Source organism: Ranitomeya imitator, chromosome 2 (genome assembly GCF_032444005.1).
Source record: "Ranitomeya imitator isolate aRanImi1 chromosome 2, aRanImi1.pri, whole genome shotgun sequence".
Lineage (NCBI taxonomy): Eukaryota > Metazoa > Chordata > Amphibia > Anura > Dendrobatidae > Ranitomeya > Ranitomeya imitator.
Genome location: NC_091283.1, coordinates 820,506,009 through 820,530,635, shown reverse-complemented (window position 1 = coordinate 820,530,635; position 24,627 = coordinate 820,506,009). Strand labels below are relative to the sequence as shown.

The following is a 24,627-nucleotide window of genomic DNA, read 5'->3' as shown; positions in this document are numbered from 1 at the left end:
GTGAAACCCTACAATTGATGGATGAAATGCAGATTTGAAGTCCCAGAGAGCACAGTGCAAAGATTGAATGTCCTGGGTAAAGAAGAGCTACAGCAAACACAGTCTGAAAGCATGAAGGAGCTTGATAAGCAATTAGTTCAGATCCACAACAGCAGCAGCTGACCCAACAGGAAGCCAATAAACTCCTGATCCAGCAGTATCAACAGCAGCAGCAGGAGTTAAAGCAGCAGCTTCTGCAGAAGCAGTTTCAGCATCATCAGCAGATGGCTCTTCTGGCAAAAACTGTCCATGCCCTGGAGTTTGCACCATCCAACAGCCAAAGCAAAGGTAGTGGGGTGAAGTGAATGGTATGGGAGGCCTAACAGAAGGAAACTATGGAAGATGACTTGAGGCTTTCCTCACTGTATTTGAGAGGTTAGCAGACAGAGAGAAACTGCCCCCAAAGCAATGGCCAGAGATCCTTACTCCAGAACTGCAGAAAGCGTACTACAACCTTGACCTGCAGGATGCCAATTAGTACGATAACCTGAAGGCACAGATTATAGCATGTTTGGGCATAAACCTAGTAGTCTGGGGACAATGGGTACATCTCAGACACTGTCAAAGGGACAAATCTCCCTGGTCCCAGTTGTTCGACCTGTTGAACCAATTTATGTACTCACTTGAGAAAATCATGCAAAGCTGGACTGTCCAAGGAGATCCACGGAATGTGGATGGCCTTGTGAGCCTCATGGAAAGTTAGTTGGCCATGAAGAACTCTGTGAGCAATCAAGGGAGCCTGAGATCACATTTCTGGGAGACCCAAAAGAAGGAGCGCATGAATACCCTGGAGGAGGAGTCAGAGCTGGGTTCAAAGGTTATAACTCATACCATTATGTGCTGGATGTGTCAAGTCCCAGGTCATACATCAGCCATTTTATCATATGACCTCAGAGCCGATGGACTGAAGTGTAGGCTGGCACTACTCCTGCTTCACCTACCCTGCCTGCAGTGCCCATCCTCATCCTGGCTAGGGGCCTCAGGAAAGCCTGGTGACTGTGAATGATGTCCAAGTGACGGGACTTCTGGACTCCTTTTGTTTGGTGACCCTGGCATGGGCCAGATTTCCACATGTGCTAGTCCCTGTGAAGGGGATAGGGTTATGCTGTATCCAAGGAGACGCCAAGAACTAGCTCAGGTCACCACACGCACAGACTGTGGTTCAGTGTTCCAACAAGTGGGAGTGATCAAGGACTTGTTGCATGCTATTGTTATCGGTCAAAATTGTCCTTTGTTTTGGGAATTTTGGGCTAAAGTTGTGGTACCCAGTAGTCTAGTATGTCATCAGGACTCTGCTATCGTAACAAAATCAAATCATTGTACTGGCTAAAAAGGAGAGCGAGAAAGCATCCCTTGAAGCAAATATTTCTTGCTTGGAGGTGTCCTGGGACAACTTTGGGACTGCCCCGCTTAGAGACTTAACAGTAAGAGGTACTCTGGAAAATGTAACTGCTGTTTCCCAGGAGCGGGAGACGTTAGTCGGTTTCTGCAAAGGGCCAGGCATAATGATTTGTAAGGCTGTGTTTCCACGGTCAGGAAACACTGCGGGTTTCATGCTGCGTACAGCTGCAGCATCAAACCCGCAGCGTCCATATGTTATCGCATAGTGGAGGGGATTTCATGAAATCCCATCTCCACTATGCGTTCAGAGATGCCCCCGGCAGACCTGCGTATCTGGACATGTGGCGCGTCTTTCCAGACCGCAGCATGTCTATTTATGATGTGGAGATGCTACGTCTCCGCAGCGTAAATTTCCCACAGACTATCATTAGATGCGGTAAAACCGCATCTATTTATTAGTCACATGCATAATAACTGCGAAAACGCAGCTTACTACACATATTTACTAATTTAGATAAGGTCTTACCTGTCACTCCGCCGGAAGTCCGCGTCCACTGCAGTTCTTTCGATAACTTAGCTTACCGCAAGAACTTCCGTGCATGTGACCGGGAGTTATCTCAGGTCACCCTAGACTGGTTCTCACGGTCATCTGACTGTGAGAGCTAGAGTGTAGGTGATCGCCGGAGAGTTATCTCTGGTGGTCATCTACAAGCTCTGCTATGGCTGGATGTCAGGCATCCAGATATTCCAAAGCTGGACTCGTCGTGGGACACTCATTAAATGGACTGCGTCAGAACAGGGAGTTTTTGTGTTTGTTTGTTTTTTTGTTTGTTTTTTTCAGGAGATCGAGGGCATCATTTGGATTACCAGTACAATAAAGATGGGAAAAATGTGTGTTGTTTTATTTCATTAAAATACTTTATTCGCAATGTGTGTGTGTTTAGTTACCCTTTACCAACTATAGGATTAGTAATGGTAGGTGTCCTTATTGACACCTCTCCATTACTATGCCGGCTTAATGTCACCATACAATAGGAAGGTGACATTAACCCCTTATTACCCCATATGCCACCACTACAGGGCAGTGGGAAGAGAGAGGCTAAGAGCCATTTCTGGGGTGGCTGTGAGCTGGTATTTGTAGCTGGGGGGGCAATATCCATTGTCCCTCTCTAGGCTATGAATATCAGTCCGCAGGTGTCTGCATAGCCTTTTCTGGCTATTAATTATAGGGGGACCCCACGTCATTTTTTGAGGTGGCCCCCCTATTTTATTAGTAAAGGCTAAGTATACAGTTGCGGGCTGAGATTCATAGCCTCGGAAGCTCCATGGGTATTAACCCCTTCCCAGTCTATAAACTTTGGCCCCCAGTCGCTGGCTTTCCCTCTCTGGCGCAGAAAATTGCGCGGGAGCCTATGCCATTTTTTCTTCAATTTTTTTTTTAAATTAAACATATTGCATTTAAGGCAGGGGTTACACTTGCAAGAAACTCACACGAGTCTCGCACCTCAGTACCTGGCACTCTTATCGGAACGTTCAGCTGCATAGAAATACATGCAGCCGCACACTCCGGTCCGAGTGCCGGGTATTAAGATGCAAGACCCGTCCGAGTTTCTCGCATGTGTGATCCCTGCCTAACTCTTTATGTACCATTTTATTATGTTTATTACTAAACATCGGGCTTGGTATTATCTATTATCTATCTATCTATCATCTATCTATTGTCTATTTATCTATCTTTCTATCAATATATCTATCTAGCTATTATCTATCTATCGATATATCTATCTAGCTATCTATAGATATATCCATCTATAGATAGATAGATACAGTGTATATATTGATAGATAATCTATAGATAGATGATAATTTAATTTGTGCCTATATTTTTCTCCCTTCAATTCACCAACTTAGACTACTTAGTGGTGATGCATCACACACAAATCAGATCAGATTAGAAAGCTATATAAACACAGGTTGTAATTTAACAAAATAGGTAAAAAGACAAGGGGTGAATACTGTCGCGAGGCACTGTAGTTTACTTGGGTGCAGCAAATCTGCAACATCAAAAGCTCATTGTGGAAATGTAGGCTAAAAGTACTAGAATGGCCAGTAGAAACCCCAAACTGTTGTCTGTATAAAGTCCTAAGACCAAGTTTGTGACTTATGCCATATGCCATTCTCACCACAAATTATCAACAATTTACTGTACAATATCCGCAGAGCTTTTCAGTTCGTTTTTTTAATCAGATTTTTATATTTAACAAACAAGATGTCAAAACGGAAAAGAAAGAACAACTTCACCCCCGCAATATCAAAATGTCAGTGCTACGTAGTAAAGCAGCCCAACAAGCTTTATCTTTAAATATTTTTTGCGGATTTCCAGGGCTGCTGCATTTTTCTGCAGACTTTGCAATGCAAAGAAAAGCATCAGTCATAAAGCAGAGGATCTGAATCGGGGCGAGGTCTCAGCGGACAGTACTGGTGGCTCGGCCAAGTTGTGTAGTGGCGATCGTATAGGACTCCCTAATTTCGGTGTTCTCCCCCGATAGTGTCAGAAGTACTGGTCCGAGGCGGGTCCTCGCTGCCTGCGGTCTGATAGATTTGCTTTACATTATTGCCGTGTTGTTATCATTCACCTTTGAGATCTTCATATCTGTTCTTACGATTTCCCGCAGCTTCTACCGAATTAATGAAGTCGTTCGATTCCAATACTCCCGGCCAATCAGAAAAGGGGAAAAAGATCCTGAAAATGAATTTGCAGTAAGTATCTGAGATTTTTAGCTGCTACAAATCGCCCCAAAAGACATTTATGATCAAGAAATGTAATTATTATACACACCGCCTGGCGTGAAAAGACGACCGTTCAGCGGCCAATTGCAGAAGATCAATAGATCCTAATCGAAGTGAAAACTGCTTGTGTGCCGTAAATACTGTCATTTCCTGCTGTACAGATAGGGAGCCCAATGTTGTTATTTGGGGGATGGCGGATGCGCGGACGGTCACAATTAGTTCTATAAAAATACAGTAATCATTGTCAGATTATATAAAGAGGTGTTTCTGGCGGCGTATATCATGTCTGTGCCCCATATGGGTGGATTACACCTTCTCTCTTAGATCAATCTCACTCATTTAAAATGATTTTCCGATGTTAGGAATTCATAGCAGGCCGATTATATGCCGTCACTTCCCCATGAGTATGGGGCTGATAATGAAGGGGTCTTAATGCTGTGCCCCTAGTTGGGTCGGCTGAAGTTTATAGATGGTGTTTGGGGGCTCCTATGTGGGGGGGGGGTGCCTTCATTCTGTGGTGGTCCCAGAGGTCCAACCGTTCATACAGTAATGACATCCTAGAAACAAGCCATCCTTGTATACCTCTTTAAACCATTGCTCCAGTAATCCCCGGACAATATATACCACAGTAAATTTAAATTTGTCCCTAATATTAAAAATATAAAATTTAGTTTTGATTTATTTTTTTAATGGGGTATTCTCATCTTAGTCGGTGGATATGCCATCACATAATGGGGGTCTGACCTGTTGGATCTTCTCAGAAGGGTTATAGCAGGGGCGGACAGTTCTTTGGTGCAGCCACATAGGGGTCCAAGAGGTTAGGGGGGCCACTACCTCTTCCAAAACAATTGATATTGTGCATTATGTTGACCTCCTGGACTGCAAAGGGCCCATATACTCTTCTTACAGAGGGGCCTTTTACTGTGTGTGTCCGCCAGTGGGATACAGTCATAAATCCCCTTAGGCTATGTGCACACGTCGGGATTATTCGCAGAAATTTCCTGATCAAAACCGGACTTTTCCCGCAGGAAATCCGTATGCGTTTTTTTGCGCGGTTTTCTAGCATTTTTTGTGCGGATTTTTCACGTTTTTTTCCAGAGCTTCCCAATACATTAAATAGCGGGAAATCCGCAAAAAATCCACAAAATTAATGAACATGCTGTGTATTTTTCTGCGATGCGTTTTTATTGTGGAAAAAAACGCAACATGTGCACAAAAATTGCGGAATGCATTAAAAATGATGAGATGCTTAATGTATGTGTTTAAGCGCTTTTGCCACGGAAAACCGCCGAAAAAACGCACGAAAAATCTGGAACGTGTGCACATAGCCTTAATAGTTTGGCTTGCAGCACGGCGCCTCCGGCCACCTAACTGTGCAGAAAATGGAATCCGATCTCTTTTATCCGACCTCTTTCACTTGAATAGAGCCGCGGTGCAGTGGGGAACGCTCCTGCACAGAGGTAAAATAGTGCTGCGGCTGTTTTATTTTAGCCATCGTTAGTGATCCCACAGCTCATACCGCTACAATGTGCCATCACTGACTGAGATAGGAATATCTGTTTCATTTTATTCACAATTTGGTGTTTATTAGTCATTAATTTGAAAACGAGGTAGAATAGGAAGACACTGGATTTAATGCAGCCCTTTACTTTCTCCCTGCAGATCTCTGCTGCAAGATCTCTCACCCTCCTGCAGCTGAGATCGGCAGGGAGAAAGTAAAGGGCTGCAGTAAGGTGAAGGCCTGTAGAGACTGACAGAAGACAACGATACAACTTCCAGGACTTCATGGCGTCTTCACCAGATCGTGTGCGCTAATCTGTTTTTTTTTTTCCCTTAGAATATGTGGATTGAGAGAACCACCTTTTCCATAGCCTACAAGCTTCCTGGGATCCTGCGATGGTTTGAAGTGAAGTCTGTGAATATGGTAAGACTTTGTGATATTGCCACATGACAACTTTAGCTCTGCTACATCTGTAATGGAAATCCAAACGCCTGTTTCTAGGTCTACAATGACAGTATGTCCCCGCTAATCAGTGTGCGGTACATATAGGGTGCCAGGGAGAGTTGTAGGAATGTGACGCTCATATTTTAGGTCCTCTTTCTCTCCGATCTTATATATTTGCCCCCTTTTTCTTGCGTACGACAGGTGGAAATCAGCCCACTGGAAAACGCCATCGAGACAATGCAGCTGACCAATGAGAAAATCAACGACATGGTGCAGCAGCACATGAACGACCCCAACCTGCCCATCAACCCCCTGTCCTTACTACTGAACGGTATTGTGGACCCCGCAGTCATGGGAGGATTCGCAAATTATGAAAAGGTGAGATGACCGAAAAGGAACAAAACCACCCCTCGGTTTACCTGTCACGATAAGACGCTTTTCAAACTTTTTTGAGACTCTGAATTAACGTGGCCTTAGATTATTCCAAATTGGTTATTTTTAAGGTTTTTATGAAATCTGCTTTTTTTTTTTCTTTTAATATTAGGACACATTTTGTATGTTCATTTCCATGGCTGCATCCAAGTCATCCTACCAATTAATTCGGCAGGAAAACCCATGGGCTCATATTTCTATCACATGCTGTGAGATTAACGGGCTGCCCAGCAAACAGACACTTTTTATAAAATCCTCACTGATTCCCAGCTGCTCCGTTGCCAATGTTACCTATTCTCCCTATGGTCCCTACTTCCTGCTGCAGCAATGCTGTCCTGACACCTGGACGTGTGACCGCTGCAGCCAATCACCACGCAGTGGTTACCAGCTACAGTCAGTGAGTGGCTGCAGTGGTCATATGTCTCTCACACAGTGGTTACTAGCTACAGTCAGTGAGTGGCTGCAGTGGTCACATGTCTCTCACACAGTGGTTACCAGCTACAGTCAGTGAGTGGCTGCAGTGGTCACATGTCTCTCACACAGTGGTTACCAGCTACAGTCAGTGAGTGGCTGCAGTGGTCACATGTCTCTCACACAGTGGTTACCAGCTACAGTCAGTGAGTGGCTGCAGTGGTCATATGTCTCTCACACAGTGGTTACCAGCTACAGTCAGTGAGTGGCTGCAGTGGTCACATGTCTCTCACACAGTGGTTACCAGCTACAGTCAGTGAGTGGCTGCAGTGGTCACATGTCTCTCACACAGTGGTTACCAGCTACAGTCAGTGAGTGGCTGCAGTGGTCACATGTCTCTCACACAGTGGTTACCAGCTACAGTCAGTGAGTGGCTGCAGTGGTCACATGTCTCTCACACAGTGGTTACTAGCTACAGTCAGTGAGTGGCTGCAGTGGTCATATGTCTCTCACACAGTGGTTACCAGCTACAGTCAGTGAGTGGCTGCAGTGGTCACATGTCTCTCACACAGTGGTTACCAGCTACAGTCAGTGAGTGGCTGCAGTGGTCACATGTCTCTCACACCGTGGTTACCAGCTACAGTCAGTGAGTGGCTGCAGTGGTCACATGTCTCTCACACAGTGGTTACCAGCTACAGTCAGTGAGTGGCTGCAGTGGTCACATGTTTCTCACACAGTGGTTACCAGCTACAGTCAGTGAGTGGCTGCAGTGGTCACATGTCTCTCACACAGTGGTTACTAGCTACAGTCAGTGAGTGGCTGCAGTGGTCACATGTTTCTCACACAGTGGTTACCAGCTACAGTCAGTGAGTGGCTGCAGTGGTCACATGTCTCTCACACAGTGGTTACTAGCTACAGTCAGTGAGTGGCTGCAGTGGTCACATGTTTCTCACACAGTGGTTACCAGCTACAGTCAGTGAGTGGCTGCAGTGGTCACATGTCTCTCACACAGTGGTTACTAGCTACAGTCAGTGAGTGGCTGCAGTGGTCACATGTTTCTCACACAGTGGTTACCAGCTACAGTCAGTGAGTGGCTGCAGTGGTCACATGTCTCTCACACAGTGGTTACCAGCTACAGTCAGTGAGTGGCTGCAGTGGTCACATGTCTCTCACACCGTGGTTACCAGCTACAGTCAGTGAGTGGCTGCAGTGGTCACATGTCTCTCACACAGTGGTTACCAGCTACAGTCAGTGAGTGGCTGCTGCAGTGGTCACATGTCTCTCACACAGTGGTTACCAGCTACAGTCAGTGAGTGGCTGCAGTGGTCACATGTCTCTCACACCGTGGTTACCAGCTACAGTCAGTGAGTGGCTGCAGTGGTCACATGTCTCTCACACAGTGGTTACCAGCTACAGTCAGTGAGTGGCTGCAGTGGTCACATGTTTCTCACACAGTGGTTACCAGCTACAGTCAGTGAGTGGCTGCAGTGGTCACATGTCTCTCACACAGTGGTTACTAGCTACAGTCAGTGAGTGGCTGCAGTGGTCACATGTTTCTCACACAGTGGTTACCAGCTACAGTCAGTGAGTGGCTGCAGTGGTCACATGTCTCTCACACAGTGGTTACTAGCTACAGTCAGTGAGTGGCTGCAGTGGTCACATGTCTCTCACACAGTGGTTACTAGCTACAGTCAGTGAGTGGCTGCAGTGGTCACATGTCTCTCACACAGTGGTTACCAGCTACAGTCAGTGAGTGGCTGCAGTGGTCACATGTTTCTCACACAGTGGTTACCAGCTACAGTCAGTGAGTGGCTGCAGTGGTCACATGTCTCTCACACAGTGGTTACCAGCTACAGTCAGTGAGTGGCTGCAGTGGTCACATGTTTCTCACACAGTGGTTACCAGCTACAGTCAGTGAGTGGCTGCAGTGGTCACATGTCTCTCACACAGTGGTTACTAGCTACAGTCAGTGAGTGGCTGCAGTGGTCACATGTCTCTCACACAGTGGTTACCAGCTACAGTCAGTGAGTGGCTGCAGTGGTCACATGTCTCTCACACAGTGGTTTCCAGCTACAGTCAGTGAGTGGCTGCAGTGGTCACATGTCTCTCACACAGTGGTTACCAGCTACAGTCAGTGAGTGGCTGCAGTGGTCACATGTCTCTCACACAGTGGTTACCAGCTACAGTCAGTGAGTGGCTGCAGTGGTCACATGTCTCTCACACAGTGGTTTCCAGCTACAGTCAGTGAGTGGCTGCAGTGGTCACATGTCTCTCACACAGTGGTTTCCAGCTACAGTCAGTGAGTGGCTGCAGTGGTCACATGTCTCTCACACAGTGGTTACCAGCTACAGTCAGTGAGTGGCTGCAGTGGTCACATGTCTCTGAGTCAGGATGTCATCACATAAAGTAAAGACCACTGACAGCCTGGGCACTGTTGGGAAAGAAGCTCTGGGGATTGGTGATGAAAGTCCTGCTAGTAAAAAAATTACTTGCCAGACAATCCCTGGATAGTCGTTTCTTTTCAGGGTTTTTGCAGCGTTTTTTTACTTTTTAAAAAAAAAAATTTTGTACCATTTTTTTCCTGACAACACTATTACTGTTGCTGCAAAAAAAAAAAAAAGACTAGCAAAAAAGCCAAGCGGGAACATACCGTTATAGGGGTTTTCTGATTTTCGGAAAACCCATGTTCCCCAACTGCAATTTATCTTTAACAAAAAAAAAAATACTATGCTTTACTCGCCCCCTCTCCGGCGAGTAAAGCATAGTTGAGTTGAGTCTTCGCCACTGCTCTGAGTCTGTTATATTTTGCAGCACTGACATGCTGAGCTCACTGGCTGTAGTGTTGTCAGCATTACGTCAGCATTAATAACAGTTGCTGGGATTGGCTGGCACTGGACCAGAGGAGGGTGACTAAAGCACAGTTTTTTGTTTTGTTTTGTTTTTATACTGCAGCCAGTGGACAGGGGTTTTCCAAAACCGGAAAAATCCTTTACAAATTTGGCTTCCACTATTCGCCACTTTCTACAGCTATACACACCATTCTCTTATGTCAAAGGAGTGGAAAAACTAAAATATTAGCACGCCACGTCCGTCAGATGACCTTCAGGGCCCAACAGAATATATTGATTTTATGTGAAGAGTCTTATTCTGACAATGCATCTTAAATGTAAAAATGAGATCACTTGGCAATAGGTTTTAATGAAAAATCTCATGTTGTGTATGCAGCTCCTATGCATGCCTATATGTTACCATGGTAACTGGCAAAACAAGCAAACCCTGCCTAGTCAGATCATGTAGTCATTCTTTCTTCCTTCGCCCCCCTACCTCTTGGTAACTTACTGAATATCTCTAAACATAAACAGATGGAAGAAAGCATGACTACAGGGTTTGTGGTCTGTTACCATGGAAACACATAGGTTTGCAAAGAGCTCTATACCCAAAACGATAGAGCATTTGTAACCAAGACCTATTGCAAAGTTTTTTTTGTTTTATACACATTGATAAACTAATAGCAGATGATGTTATCGATCCCGTTTGTATTCACTAGGCTTTCTTTACTGAGAAATATATGCAAGAACACCCGGAGGACCTGGATAAGATTGAAAAAGTCAAGGACCTGATTGCATGGCAGGTAAGAACTCGCTGTAATTACCCGGTGCAGGGGCAGGCACCCGAGAGACAGCTCGGCCTCTGAGCTGACAGTCCGCGGGCAGCTGCGTGATCCGCGTGGCATACACTTTCCGTGGCATTTATCAGCTTTACAGGAGCAAATCTGACATTGACATTTGATAATTTCACATGCGCCGTGAATAGTTCTCCCTTAGTCTCCGTCTGACGTTTACCTGTCATGTGAATGGAAGCTGTTTATTATTGCACACGATAGATACAGATATACCGCATATTGCTTCTCAGCTCCGGCTTATCGCTCCATTTTGCAAAATAAAAATCACATAGGAAAATTTCTAGCAAATTTAAAGAGGACCTGTCCCATTTTTTTACATGGTGTAAATGCCGCTGAATCTGGCGACGGTTTTCTTTTTTTTCCCCACGCCTCTCCGTTCCTGTTTGTACATCTAGTCTTGTTAGGCAAGGGGGTTGGTCATCCACTCTCCTCTGTGGGCGTCTTCTAGAAGATTACACCCACTTGCCTAACAAGGCTAGTTTTATATGCAGGGACGAGGAGGCCATAGCTCACTAATGGAGAAGCGCAGGAAAAAATGAAAAACGACGCCGGATTCAGGAGAACGGCAACATTTACACCGGGTAATAAAATGATGCATTTATTATGGCAGGTGACAGGTCCCCTTTAAATAAGCACTGTCATTTTTGGGGAAACATGTAAGAGCTGGGCTAAATGTCCATTTTGACAACTTTCTAAATACTGTTGTACATAAAAAAAAAAAATATCAGTATGCAATTAGCAGCTGATATACAAAGTGATGACTTCCAGTCACTCTGCGTCTGTGTTGACAATTCTGCTTTTTTAGGGCCTAATTAGTAATCGTTATTTTAATAAAAAACAACAACTTTATAATATATCTTATCAGAGAAATCTGCTTCATACAATGTTAGAGTTGGAAGGGACCTCCAGGGTCGTCGTGTCCAACCCCCGGCTCAATGCAGGAGTCACTAAACCATCTCAGACTGATGTCTGTGTGAAGACTTCCATTGAAGGAGAACTCACTACTCGTGATGAGCGAATATACTCATTGCTTGGGTTTTCCTGAGCACGCTCGGGTGGTCTCCGAGTATTTATGACTGCTCGGAGATTTAGTTTTCCGTGCCGCAGCTGGATGATTTGCAGCTACTAGACAGCTTGATTACATGTGGGGGTTGCCTGGTTGCTAGGGAATCCCCACATGTAATCAAGCTGTCTAGTAGCTGCAAATCATCCAGCTGCCCCAAGGAAAACTACATCTCCGAACAGTCATAAATACTCGGAGACCACCCGAGCGTGCTCTGGAAAATCCGAGCAACGAGTATACTCGCTCATCACTACTCACCACCTCTCGTGGCAGCCTGTTCCAGTCATTGATCATCCTCACTGTCAAAAAGTTTTTGTTTCTAATATCTAATCTTGTATCTTCTCCCTTTCTGTTTCATTCTTCCTCCTCCTGGACTGATCATTTATTCTCAAAATTCTCAGTTCAAAAATGTGTCTTCAGTGAATACAGATGTTCTCATTACTGAGATAGGGAATGACGGTTGGTGCTCATAAAGTTCTATGGAACCAGCAGCGGAATGTCTGTGTTGCCTCCAGCTCCTCGCGCCATCGAATTTAAAAAACGACCAACTATCCCCCCTTATCTCAGTAATGTAACTAGTCTGCAGATTTTACCGCTGTACTAAGAGTACATGATCCGTACAGGAGAAGAGAGAAGCAGATTTCTTTGATTAGATATATTACAAAGTTTTTTTTTTTTTTTTTTTACGTGTACTATTGATTTTTGAGATAAAAATTAAAACTCTTTAAATGTCCCAGCATATTTTTTTGGACTCTCTGCTTTTTACATCACCCATTGTACAGGAATCTAACAGAGGAAAAACGAATTGTCCTTAGCTAAACTTTAGGGGCCGTTTTCTGACGGCAAGGTTTTTTTTTTTCACTTGTTTCCAATCCCAATCAGCTGAATTGTTAATGCGGTTTTGGAGAATAATACAACACACATCAGATTCACATTCTTAGGAAAGCAATTAACCTCTTAAGTTTCCTCTGCGTAGTCCCATGCCATTTCCAAAAATATCCTATATGAATAGGAGGAGAACATACAAGCTCCATGCAAATGTCATTCTTTGTCGAATTTGATGGCTGCAAGGAAACTGTGCTAACCACTGAGCCATGAGAATTCCCTCTTACCATGGTTAGCACTACAAAAAAGGGAGAAACCAATGAAGATTGTGATTAATGTATAATTTTTGTTTGCATTTACTTATCCTTATATTTTTTTTATTAATAATGAATAATAATTGAATTGAATAAATTAATTGATTAATTCAATTATAACAAATATATAAAATATAGTTAAATTAAGTGATTATAATAAATATTACAATTAGTTAAATTTGTAAGCTTTTAGTTATTCTTATATGATTATTAATAATGTAAATAATAATTGATTAAGCAGTTTATAATTTAGTTATAATAATCCTTATAGAAAAACTATTAATATTCATTGGTACAATTTTTGGGGCTTTTAACGAAGTGTCTGTGCAGATTTAAAAAAAAAAAAAAAGTAAGTCTTTGGTGATTGTCAGCTGAAACACAAATTGTTCTTTCCGCAATAAATTTTCTGCATTATGTGCGATAAATCATGGTGAAGACATCCTGTTCCATAGAAGAGCTGATGTCTTACTCTTTAGTCCTTATTCATCATTAATATATATGCTCCTCCGGATCTGTGTGTCATACCTATAAGGCCGTGATGAAAAGCAGCAATTGGTCTCACTGGCGCCACTTATTTCCAAAGAAGAAAATGGATCATACAGGAAAAAAAAAACGCAATGTCTCCATAGACATGTCTATGGATTATCTATGCATATTCTGATTATTTTTTTTTTTTTGCATTCTTCTAGTCTTTTATATGTATTTTTCGTCATCCGTTTAGGTGCCGTTTTTGGCAGAGGGAATACGCATTCATGGAGAAAAAGTCACAGAAGCCTTGAGGCCTTTCCACGAGAGAATGGAGGCTTGTTTTAAGCAGCTGAAAGAGAAGATTGAGAAGCAATATGGCGTCCGGACTCTGGTGGGTATAAGGCTTGGCGGCCGGATTTAGAAATTGTATGAAATATTAAGACATTTCTGGCTGGCCAATCCAAGACGAGCTACCCAGGGATCGCCAGTGCTGATAATTATACCGTGTCGTTAGAGAGATTTTCCCAATGAATGTTTCTCGTCTGATCACGAGAAGTGAATGTTGATTGGCTGCAGCGGTAATGTCACAACTGTGCTACAGTCAATCACTGAGCTCAGCAGCACTGCCGATGTAGATTGCACAAGCCGCAGAGCTCAGTGATTGACTGCAGCGTTGTTAACGTGATGTCACTGCTGCTGTCGATCAAAAAAGAACGTATCAGCAGTGAGTGGCATTGTTGGTTTCTGGGAGGGTGAGCTAAAGCTCTGTTTTGTTTCTTGCCTCCCTGAGCCTTTGGAGCAAAAATCTTTGAAACTGGACAACGCCTTCAAGAGCTTATTTACCTGTCTGTCCATCTCGTAGACCCGGAATCGAGAGGCGTGAATCATGATCGACCGTGCCGCTATATAAAATCCATCCACAGTCTGGAGGAAGGGGGGATCGGGACCCCTGTCCTAGCGATCACTGGAGGTCCTTATGATGGGGCCCTCAGTAATCAGACATGAATCCTCTCTCCTCTAACGTAGCTTTAATCTGAATGTCATATATAGCAGAGCCGAGTGTGTGATTTAAAGGGGTTTTCCCAAGAAAGCAACCTAATGAGGAGCTTTATCCCTGGTGGTCTGATATTCTTGTTTTCAGTCTGTCTGGCAAGGAAAGCTGCTGGCACCTACACATGTACACTAATATATAGACCCATACTCTTGCCCATATTACAGTCCTTCAGAGCAAGAAAAATAAATTTGGTGCCATTAATTCCCTGTGCTTTGCACCATAAGTGACTGGTAATAAATTAGTCATACTTTTGACCTCACCCATCTATTTTTTTCCTTATTTTTTTTCTTTATTTTTCTTCTTTTCTTTCTTTTTTTATTTGTGCAAAGCATAAACTTTGTACATGTAATATATATATATTTTTTTCTCCTAGTTCTCCCCAAAATTCTCTGCCTGCTATGTCTATAGCAAATAATGCAACGGGCGTGACTGTTTAATAGTAAATTCATTATGTGGCCGAATGCGACATAGCGTTATAGTCAGTGCAATGTCCGGTAATGGCACATTAACACCGAGCTCTGCTAATTTGTCGTCTTCCAGCGCGTTTCAGTTTGTTTGTATTTCTCAGACAGGAGCGTATCTGCGGATCATCTGTTACCAAATCTGATGGCAGCTTTGCCAGGCAGCGTGTTCCAATATTTGGGTTGGTGTCTGCACACACAGATGGGTATTATAATAAGCGTTGCTTTTTTTTTTTTTCTTTCCGAGTCCAGCTGCACATCCTCGGCGCCCGTACAGGTCCATTAAATACTAATATAACAGCGAGATATCTCACAAGCCTCAATTAGGATTAGTCGCGATGTCACCGAACGTCACCTCACCTCGCTCTCCATTTTAAGCATTGACAAAGGAGCGGCATTATAGTTACACATGTCCGATGTTATCTTAATAATGTTTTCCTAATCCCTGCTTGGCGGAGGGCCTGCCAGCGATGATGGAATGCCCCAACCACTGTCTGCTCGCCGGGTATCAATTAATCAGCAAGTGACAGAGAACAAAACCGCGCAAAGCTCCACAGCCCACAAGATTTCAGCCCGCGTCATATCGTCCCCACGCGCCGGACTCCATAACATCGGGCAGAAATGTTACTGTGAATCGCTCGTATTTATTCTCACGGATATGATCTTTCTTTTCCTGATTTAGATGTGTGTTTTGATATAAATGTGAACCGCTCCATCGACGAGACACGGCCGCAGATATGTACAGTGAGGCCTCATATCAGAAAGCAGGGATTGGCACTTGGTTTGGTCTTATTACCCTAATTATTTTTCGAGCACCACTGATCCCAGGGTGAATAAGATACATAAGAGGTTGCATAGAAAACGCAAATAGAAATGATAATGATCGAACTAACAATGACAGACGGGTACAGAGGGGACCGGGTGCTGCCCCGCGGTGTACGGTCTACAGGGTGATGGGGAAGGGAACAGTGGGTTTTCCACAAAAAAAAAACAAATTCAGAATTTGTAGGGGGAGTAGAGGGAAAGCCTGGGAGCCCTGCCCACATGTAGGGAAAGTCTTAGAGCCCTGCCCACATAAAGGGAAATCCTGAGAGCCCTGCCCACATAAAGGGAAATCCTGAGAGCCCTGCCCACATAAAGGAAAATCCTGAGAGCCCTGCCCACATAAAGGGAAATCCTGAGAGCCCTGCCCACATAAAGGGAAATCCTGAGAGCCCTGCCCATATGTAGGGAAAGCCTGAGAGACCTGCCAACATATAGGGAAAGCCTGAGAGACCTGCCTACATATAGGGAAAGCCTGAGAGCCCTGCCTACATATAGGGAAAGCCTGAGAGACCTGCCTACATATAGGGAAAGCCTGAGAGGCCTGCCCACATATAGGGAAAGCTGAGGACCTGCCCACATATAGGGAAAGCCTGAGAGACCTGCTCACATAAAGGAAAATCCTGAGAGCCCTGCCCACATGTAGGAAAAGCCTCAGACACCTGCCTACATATAGGGAAAGCCTGAGAGCCCTGCCCACATATAGGGAAAGCCTGAGAGGCCTGCCCACATTAAGAGAAATCCTGAGAGCCCTGCCCACATGTAGGGAAAGCCTGAGAGCCCTGCCTACATATATGGAAAGCTTGAGAGCCCTGCCTACATGTAGGGAAAGCCTGAGAGCCCTGCCTACATGTAGGGAAAGCCTGAGAGCCCTGCCTACATATATGGAAAGCCTGAGAGCCCTGCCTACATGTAGGGAAAGCCTGAGAGCCCTGCCTACATGTAGGGAAAGCCTGAGAGCCCTGCCTACATGTAGGGAAAGCCTGAGAGCCCTGCCTACATGTAGGGAAAGCCTGAGAGCCCTGCCTACATGTAGGGAAAGCCTGAGAGCTCTGCCTACATGTAGGGAAAGCCTGAGAGCTCTGCCTACATGTAGGGAAAGCCTGAGAGCTCTGCCTACATATATGGAAAGCCTGAGAGCCCTGCCTACATGTAGGGAAAGCCTGAGAGCCCTGCCTACATGTAGGGAAAGCCTGAGAGCTCTGCCTACATATATGGAAAGCCTGAGAGCCCTGCCTACATGTAGGGAAAGCCTGAGAGCTCTGCCTACATATATGGAAAGCCTGAGAGCCCTGCCTACATGTAGGGAAAGCCTGAGAGCTCTGCCTACATATATGGAAAGCCTGAGAGCCCTGCCTACATGTAGGGAAAGCCTGAGAGCCCTGCCTACATATAGGGAATGCGTGATAGCCCTGTCTCCCTTGCCTAGTTAAAGAGGAAGCCTGTGTGTCCTGCCTGCTCCCGCCCACACACAGTGATTGACATGTTTGGTATTTTCTTCTCGATTTGTGACACTGTACTAAAGAACACTAAATGACAAGTTCAGCACTGCTACATCTTCGCTATGAATTCCTTTGTGTTTACAGTAATATCTCTTGCATACAGTACTACAGACAGTAAATTACTGAGATGTGTTTTTTTGCTTCCTTTTAGTGTTCGAACATTGACGACAGACTAGGGAACCGGCCCAGATCTATGGTTAGATCTTTTACCATGCCTTCACAATCCAGGCCTTTATCCGTCGTCTCGGTTTCCTCCGTGTCATCGGACAGCACACCTTCAAGACCGGGCTCTGATGGGTATGTAATATTGGGCGCTGATTAATGATGAGGTTTTTGGAGAATCTCTGATAAAACACCTGATTTTGCCTGGGGACGCCGTGACTGTATTACATGTCGGCTGTAGAATTTGTGGCCAGACAGAAGCCGAGCTGTGAGGGCTTCCATATCTGCTTGTCCTGCTGCAGGTAGTTGTCCCACAACCAGACACAAGACAGTATGAAAGAGGAAGAACTCGTACATTGCTGACATTTCTTATTTGTACTTTAAATTCTAGTAAATGACAAAATCGGATTAAATGAAAGGAAACGAGAAAGGAAAGGCGTGCAGGGATATTTTCTATGTTTCCTATTCCTATAAATGCATCTACCCCCTGCGACGCTGCGGAGGGATGGCTAATCTGCAGCTGACATAACTGCTGACCATATGGTTTCTAACGTGCCAAGTCCTCCGTGTTTGCTTCTGTATTTCACATATGCAAATCACACAACATAGTTATATTCCGAGGTGGCAGATAATTCCCTTCTGTTAAACCCCGGGACGAGGAGCTTAGTGAAGTCTTGGGTCTTACAGATGGCCATTGACATTTCATGAGGTCAGAATATTTGCCCCATTTCTGCGGGACTGAGACCTGATACAGCTGTTTAGATTAAAAAGCTCAAGTAATGCAGATCTACTCCCCGGATGCCTAAAATCGGCCTCGTCTCTTTGGCTCCACTCCCAGCACTCCTCAGTTTCTGTGGAGTCAGCAGATAAGGTTTAAAGGGAATCTGTCAGCAGGATTTCACCCCCCAAACTATTCATACGTGCTTGTAGTTCTTTCAAAGACAAGTCCAGCAATATCTTTACATGTCCAGTCTGTTCCTCAAAAATCATTTGATATGCAAATGAAGCTGAAGAGCTATTGGAAGATCTGAAACCTCTGTCACTACAGCTCTATTCCCCCATAACTGGTGACTGACCATTACAATTTGTAGATCTGAAGCCTCTGTCACTCCAGCTCTATTACCACATAGCTATTTGTAAATCTAAAGCCTCTGTCACTGCAGCTCTATTCCCCCATAACTGGTGACTGACCATTTCTATGTGTAGATCTGAAGCCTCTGTCTCTACAGTTCTATTCCCCTGTAAATATGGCTGACCATTGCTATTTGTAGATCTAAAGCCTCTGTCACCATAGCTCTATTCCCCTGTAAATGGTGACTGACCATTGCTATTTGTAGATCTGAAACTTATCACTCCATCTCTAGTCCTCCGTAGCTATTTGTAGATCTTAAGCCTCTGTCACTCCAGCTCTATTCCCCTGAACTGGTGACTGACCATTGATATTTGTATATCTAAATCCTCTGTCACCATAGCTCTATTCCCCTGTAACTGGTGACTGACCATTGCTACTTGTAGATCTGAAACTTATGTCACTCCATCTCTAGTCCTCCGTAGCCATTTGTAGATCTAATGCCTCTGTCACTCCAGCTCTATTCCCCTGAACTGGTGACTGAACATTGCTATTTGTATATCTGAAACCTCTGTCTCTCCAGCTCTATTCCCCTGTAACTGGTGACTGACCATTGCTATTTGTAGATCTGAAACTTATATCACTCCATCTCTAGTCCTCCGTAGCTATTTGTGGATCTAAAGCCTCTGTCACTCCAGCTCTATTCCCCTGAACTGGTGACTGAGCATTGCTATTTGTATATCTGAAACCTCTGTCTTTCCAGCTCTATTCCATTGTAACTGGTGACTGACCATTGCTATTTGTATGTCTGAAACCTCTGTCTTTCCAGCTCTATTCCATTGTAACTGGTGACTGACCATTGCTATTTGTATATCTGAAACCTCTGTCTTTCCAGCTCTATTCCCTTGTAACTGGTAACTGACTGCCATTAAAACTTCATGCATTTTAAACTTGGGTATCGGGCAGCAAGTACCTTTTCTTTATATACTTTGCATTATGCCTGTTGTTAGCAAAGTTAAAGGGATCTTCCGGAATAGAAAACCCTTTTCTTTATACGTCTTTGAAGCAGTTGGGTTCTCATCTCTCAACCATTACGTAGAATGTCTCTCTCACTGGAGGAACTTGTCCTGTCCCTGATTACACAGACAACCCAGTGATTTTAATTACCACTTTGTTATACCCTAAATCCCCTGCATAGGTGCTGCCGGACAATTGAACTTTTTTTTGGTGGGGGGGCGGGGGAAAGTGTTGCATATTTTCAAAGATTCTTCTAACAAGTAGTTGATTGTCCTGAGCTGACAAACGCTTAGTTGAAGTTGATTGTACCAGAAAAGGCTCTTTATTTTCTGTTCCCAGAAATAGCACCACTTTCGATTATAGGTCAAGTCTGGTATTACAGCAAAGCTCCATTCAGGGGGTTGGTGTCAAATTGCAATGCACAGAAATGTGCGCGGTCGGCCCAGTGGTCCGGATGTTGGGGTCAATCCCTGGCAATGGGACGTAATGGGAGAGGGTAGAGTCTGACACAATGTAGCTGTCGGTGAAAAGTAAGTGCCATGGAGCCACAAACTGATGTAATAGAGGGATGAAAAATTAAATAGTGGCCCATGTATAAGGGATTTTGTTTAATTATTTGTGGCAAAAAGGTTTCCTTTATTAATATATAACGATGTAAAGCCTGGCTGGACGAATCCGAGGCCCAAGATGCTCATTTTTACAGCAAAGTGGACATCCTTTAAGATTTTCATGCGGAATTCCAGTTTTGTCTTGTGGGGTTTTTTTTACGATCGGTTCCACAAAGGATTTTTTTCCCTGTTTTTCAGAACATTATTCAGTTAGTTTAATCATAGGTTTTACCACTACAACTTGTCCTGCAAAAAAACAAAAAACACTTTCTCATGTCATTCGGGGGCTCTGTGATAACAATCACATTGTACTCGCATGGCTCTCGTTCGAGTCGTCAATAACAAAATCGGACCGATTTTTTTTTTTTTTAAACAGTGATGGGTCCCAGTAGCCAATTTATTAATTTCCGAGAGACAGAATAGAAGGACTGAGCGGTGATCTATAAGAATCGATGGTCCGGTGTTCTTTTGTATAGCGCTAGTAAAGTGCAGACATCGTACAATCACATGTATAAACACGTAAAGCACCTCGCCACCTTGAAGGCAGTCATGATGCCATAAGGATTAACACCTTAGTACCTGGACTGCGTTGACCACATGAAATGCGTCGGCTCCCGAAGGATTAATGGAAGCTTTCCTCCTTTCTAGCTTTGTTCTTGAGCCACTGTTGCCAAAGAAGATGCATTATCGTTCTCAAGATAAATTAGACAGAGACGACCTCGATAAGGACAGAAAAGAGAAAAAGAAGGAGAAGAGGAATAGCAAACACCAGGAGATATTCGACAAAGAATTTAAAGCAGCTGATATTGCACCGCAGCAATCTGAAGCCGTCATCCTGTCTGAGACGGTCAGTTGTGCACAGAAGGGAGGTTATTGTAGAAGTCGAATATATATAGTATACATAGTGACACAATATAATTCTGTCTGCCTCTAGCCACCACTAGAGGGAGCTGCATAGAGTGCAGTAATAATGTAGTGAGAGTGAGCTCCCCCTAGTGGTAGCTGAAGGCAAACAGTATCTTATCATTTGGCTATGCCTGGAGTTGTAGTTCTTTATCAGGAAAAAAACTGTAGAGGTATATTAAAGGCGTTTTTTAGGGATAACATAATGATGAACTTAGGATACAGATGTAGCCTTTCTTACTAACACAATAAGTATAGCCTGATACAGATCTGTACCTATACACAACAAAAGCCATTGAATTTATATTGTCAGGGGTTGAGTTGTAGTTTTCTTGTAAGAAAGGCAATAATTGTAGGTCATTTGTATCAGATCGGAGGGGCTCAACAATTGTCACCAGCAGCGATTAGCTGTTACCAGGACCCATGGTCAGAGTATGAGGCCAGAAAAGCACAGCTCCATATACTATGTAGTGGCCGTTCTTTGGTACTGCATCTCAGCTCCTATTGAAGTGAATGGAAGCTGAGCTGCAGAACCAGAGAATGACCACTGCATGGTGCACGGTGCCGTCATCATCCTGGACATCACAGGGAACACAATATAAATGACACAATGTACCACATCCTTCACGTCCCCCTTCCAATGGCTGAAGGCTGCTGCATTATAATGGAGGATTACAGTAGGGCCATTGCATTTTCTCTTGTTTTCTGCTAACTGTATTGATCCGTTTCTCCTCCAGATAAGCCCCTTAAGACCCCAGAGACCGAGGAGTCAAGTTCTCAGTGCGGTCGTTGGCGACAGGAGGTTTTCTGCGTCCCAGAACCAGGCTTCTGCCCAGCAGCCCCCACCGGTCACTCCCAGGAGTAAGCTAACGTTCAGCCCATCGATAGGTACGTTATGCAACTTATCAGTCAGAGACATTTCTGCAATGCATCTGCAGTGTGCATCCATGGCTTGTGACCGAGGGAAGACCCTCATACGATATATGGCGTATACCCCACTAATGCGTCATAGTAGGGGCACCCACCAGCATCTCACTACGGCTCTCGGGGAACTACAACCTTCAGCATGCTCTGACACGCACAACAAGTCCCACCATAACAAAGTAATAAATACAATGTGCGGCAGGACCTCAGGGCTTCCCTGTGCTGGAGAGTAGGCGACACCACAGGTGGTGGACAGTGGCCCCTGTCCTCATAGGAGATGGTTACTGAACATGGATAATTTAGAGGAACAAATGGGAAAGGGGGTTATTAGTGATGAGCGATGTGTTCGGATAAAGTGTTATCTGAGCATGCTCGGGGGCTAACCGAGTGACGTTTGAGCCCCCACAACTGCATGTCTCGCGGCTGTTCGAGAGCTGGGATTGTCTAACAAACCGGCAATCCCCGCATGTGTTGCGGCTGTTGAACAACCCTGAGACATGCAGTTGTGGGGGCTCAAACATATTTTTTTTAGCCTTTTCTTACAACTCTTCATTGCACTTGCTTTTCTGTTGTTCATCCTGGAGATGAATGTATCGACACCTGGTCATTGCCGTTCTCATTTTCTGTAAGTGTAAAGTGTGCAGAACACAGTTATCAGTTTATTCATTTCACTTTCTTTTTTTTTTTTTTTACTTTGTGTCTTGTGTGTATGTGTTTTTTTTTGTAAAATAATAAGGATCTAAAGGAGAAAAAAAACGACAATCTTTGGGTGACAACTGATGACCCAAAAAATGGTCAGTCTCCACCTGTCATATCTTATAAGAAAGGAGAATTGGTCTCGTGGCCGCTTTAATTCTGCTTATTAGTAATATTTGTGACTCACAAGTTGGGAGATGTTATAACCAATCATAGCCATCAGGTCGCCTCTTGTATGGGTAGTGAAAACATCTCTGATTAGAATGTATCTGTGCAGCAGAAAACAGGAATCGCTTTCTTTGAAAAATATATTTTACAGGCTTCAGAGCTGAAATCCACACATTGCACAGTGCCCCCCCCTACACTAAAGGTGCTCTGCATTATATATCTGCCTGAGATCTGTCAGAAAGTGAGGTTGCTGACTGCTTCCAGTGACAGCAGAACTATGAATGCAGCTCTGGAGTAAATTACATATAAATATAAATCTATGTAGCTATGAGAGCCAGTGTGAAATCCTGATAGAAATTTCAGCCTATAAATTCCCAGGCTGTGACATGAACCAATAGTTCTGGCTATTATAAAATAAAGGCAGAAGAGTGAACGACCTATTACTATTTCCCTTCTTTGTATCACCAGGCATGGAACAAAATGGCGTCGGTTCTGCTGAACCAATGGATGTCCCCCCACCACTACCAGTCAAAAGTAGCATTGGAGACTATGGCAATGTCACGGATTACCAAGACTTCATCCCACCTGCTACACCCCCACCTCCACCCCAAAGGGTAAGCTTTCGGCTGACGTTCGGCTGACCCAGATGCTCCACTCCTCCCTCTGCCAGGGACTTTTGCTGTGACTAATGACTTGCGCAGAGAAAATTGACCTCCCATTTCTACACAGCTTTTAAGGATTCAGATAGTCCGTTTTTAATCATGTGATGTTATTGTCCTATTTGAAAACAGAAGAATTAAAAGAATTAACTAGGTAGAAAGGCAAAGTGAGCAATTGTAAGTACACAGTGCCATATAATATGATAAATGCAATATACTAAGGCAATAGAAATTGTGATGGGAGTGCTTCTTTAACATAAGAGGCCTTTAGTTGCTTAGAGGTTACCTTGAGCTCAATTTGTGACCTTGTGGACTATTATACGCCTTGTTCTTGGAGTGATCTTTGTTGGTAGACCAATCTCGGGGAGGGTAGAAATGATTTACAATTTCCTTCATTTGTACATAATGTGTCTGTGGATTGGTGGAATCCCCCAAACTATTTAGAGATGATTTCAAAACTTTTCCAGCCTGATACACATCAATAACTCTTTTTTTGAGATCTTCGGAAATCTATTCTTGCCATGATATATTTCCACAAACGTATTGTGAAGATCAGGCTTTGATAGATCCATGGTGATAAAATAAAACAGGCCGACCACTCACACCTGATTGTCATTCCACTGATTGAAAACAGCATACTCTAATTCCACCTTGAAAGTATCTGCAAATCCTAAGGGTACGTGTCCACGCTCAGGATGGCCGGCGGTTTTGACGGAGCAGCAAACTTGCTCCGACCAAAGCTCCGCCCCCTTCTTCATTACACACATCCGGTATCATCGCACCCCACACATAGGGCCCTGTGTTTTACCTTGCGGTGGCGCACCGTCTCCGCAAGGTAAACGGACATGCTGCGATCTAAAAAGACGCGCCGCATGTCTGGAATCGCAGGGCCGCCGGATGCGTGTTACCACGCATAGTGGAGACGGGATTTCATGAAATCCCCTCAACTATGTAACATCTGGACGCTGCGTGTTTGACATCCGCTTTTTGTACCTGATTCTGTGTGAGGTCCGTTGCTGGATTATATATTACTACTTGTATTCTTTGCACAAAATCTGATCATGAAGGGCTAACGATGCATTACTTCCACATTACGGTCATTATACTTACACGCTCCTGGTGGAGTGCTCCCCTGTCCCATTGCGCAGGCGCGGTTCCGGATCTCGGCAGTGTGGTGGTGATCACGTGGGGCCTCCGTGATCGCTCTCCGCTGGCCGTAGTATCCTGGTGTGCGCGAGCGTCTTTGGTCGGCATGTCAGCGCTCCTCTACTT

General features: G+C 44.3%; 1 protein-coding gene across 1 annotated transcript in view; it reads left to right on the top strand.

The window, feature by feature from the left end:
• DOCK1 (dedicator of cytokinesis 1) overlaps nt 1–24,627 on the top strand; it is a 421,618-nt gene that overhangs the window by 391,395 nt on the left and 5,596 nt on the right. Inside the window, exons 43-51 of the mRNA XM_069753948.1 lie at nt 4,056–4,140; nt 6,008–6,094; nt 6,317–6,493; nt 10,506–10,589; nt 13,564–13,701; nt 17,301–17,446; nt 20,654–20,852; nt 21,646–21,796; nt 23,165–23,310. Coding sequence (XP_069610049.1) covers nt 4,056–4,140; nt 6,008–6,094; nt 6,317–6,493; nt 10,506–10,589; nt 13,564–13,701; nt 17,301–17,446; nt 20,654–20,852; nt 21,646–21,796; nt 23,165–23,310 — 1,213 coding nt within the window. The remainder of the gene's footprint in view (nt 1–4,055; nt 4,141–6,007; nt 6,095–6,316; nt 6,494–10,505; nt 10,590–13,563; nt 13,702–17,300; nt 17,447–20,653; nt 20,853–21,645; nt 21,797–23,164; nt 23,311–24,627) is intronic.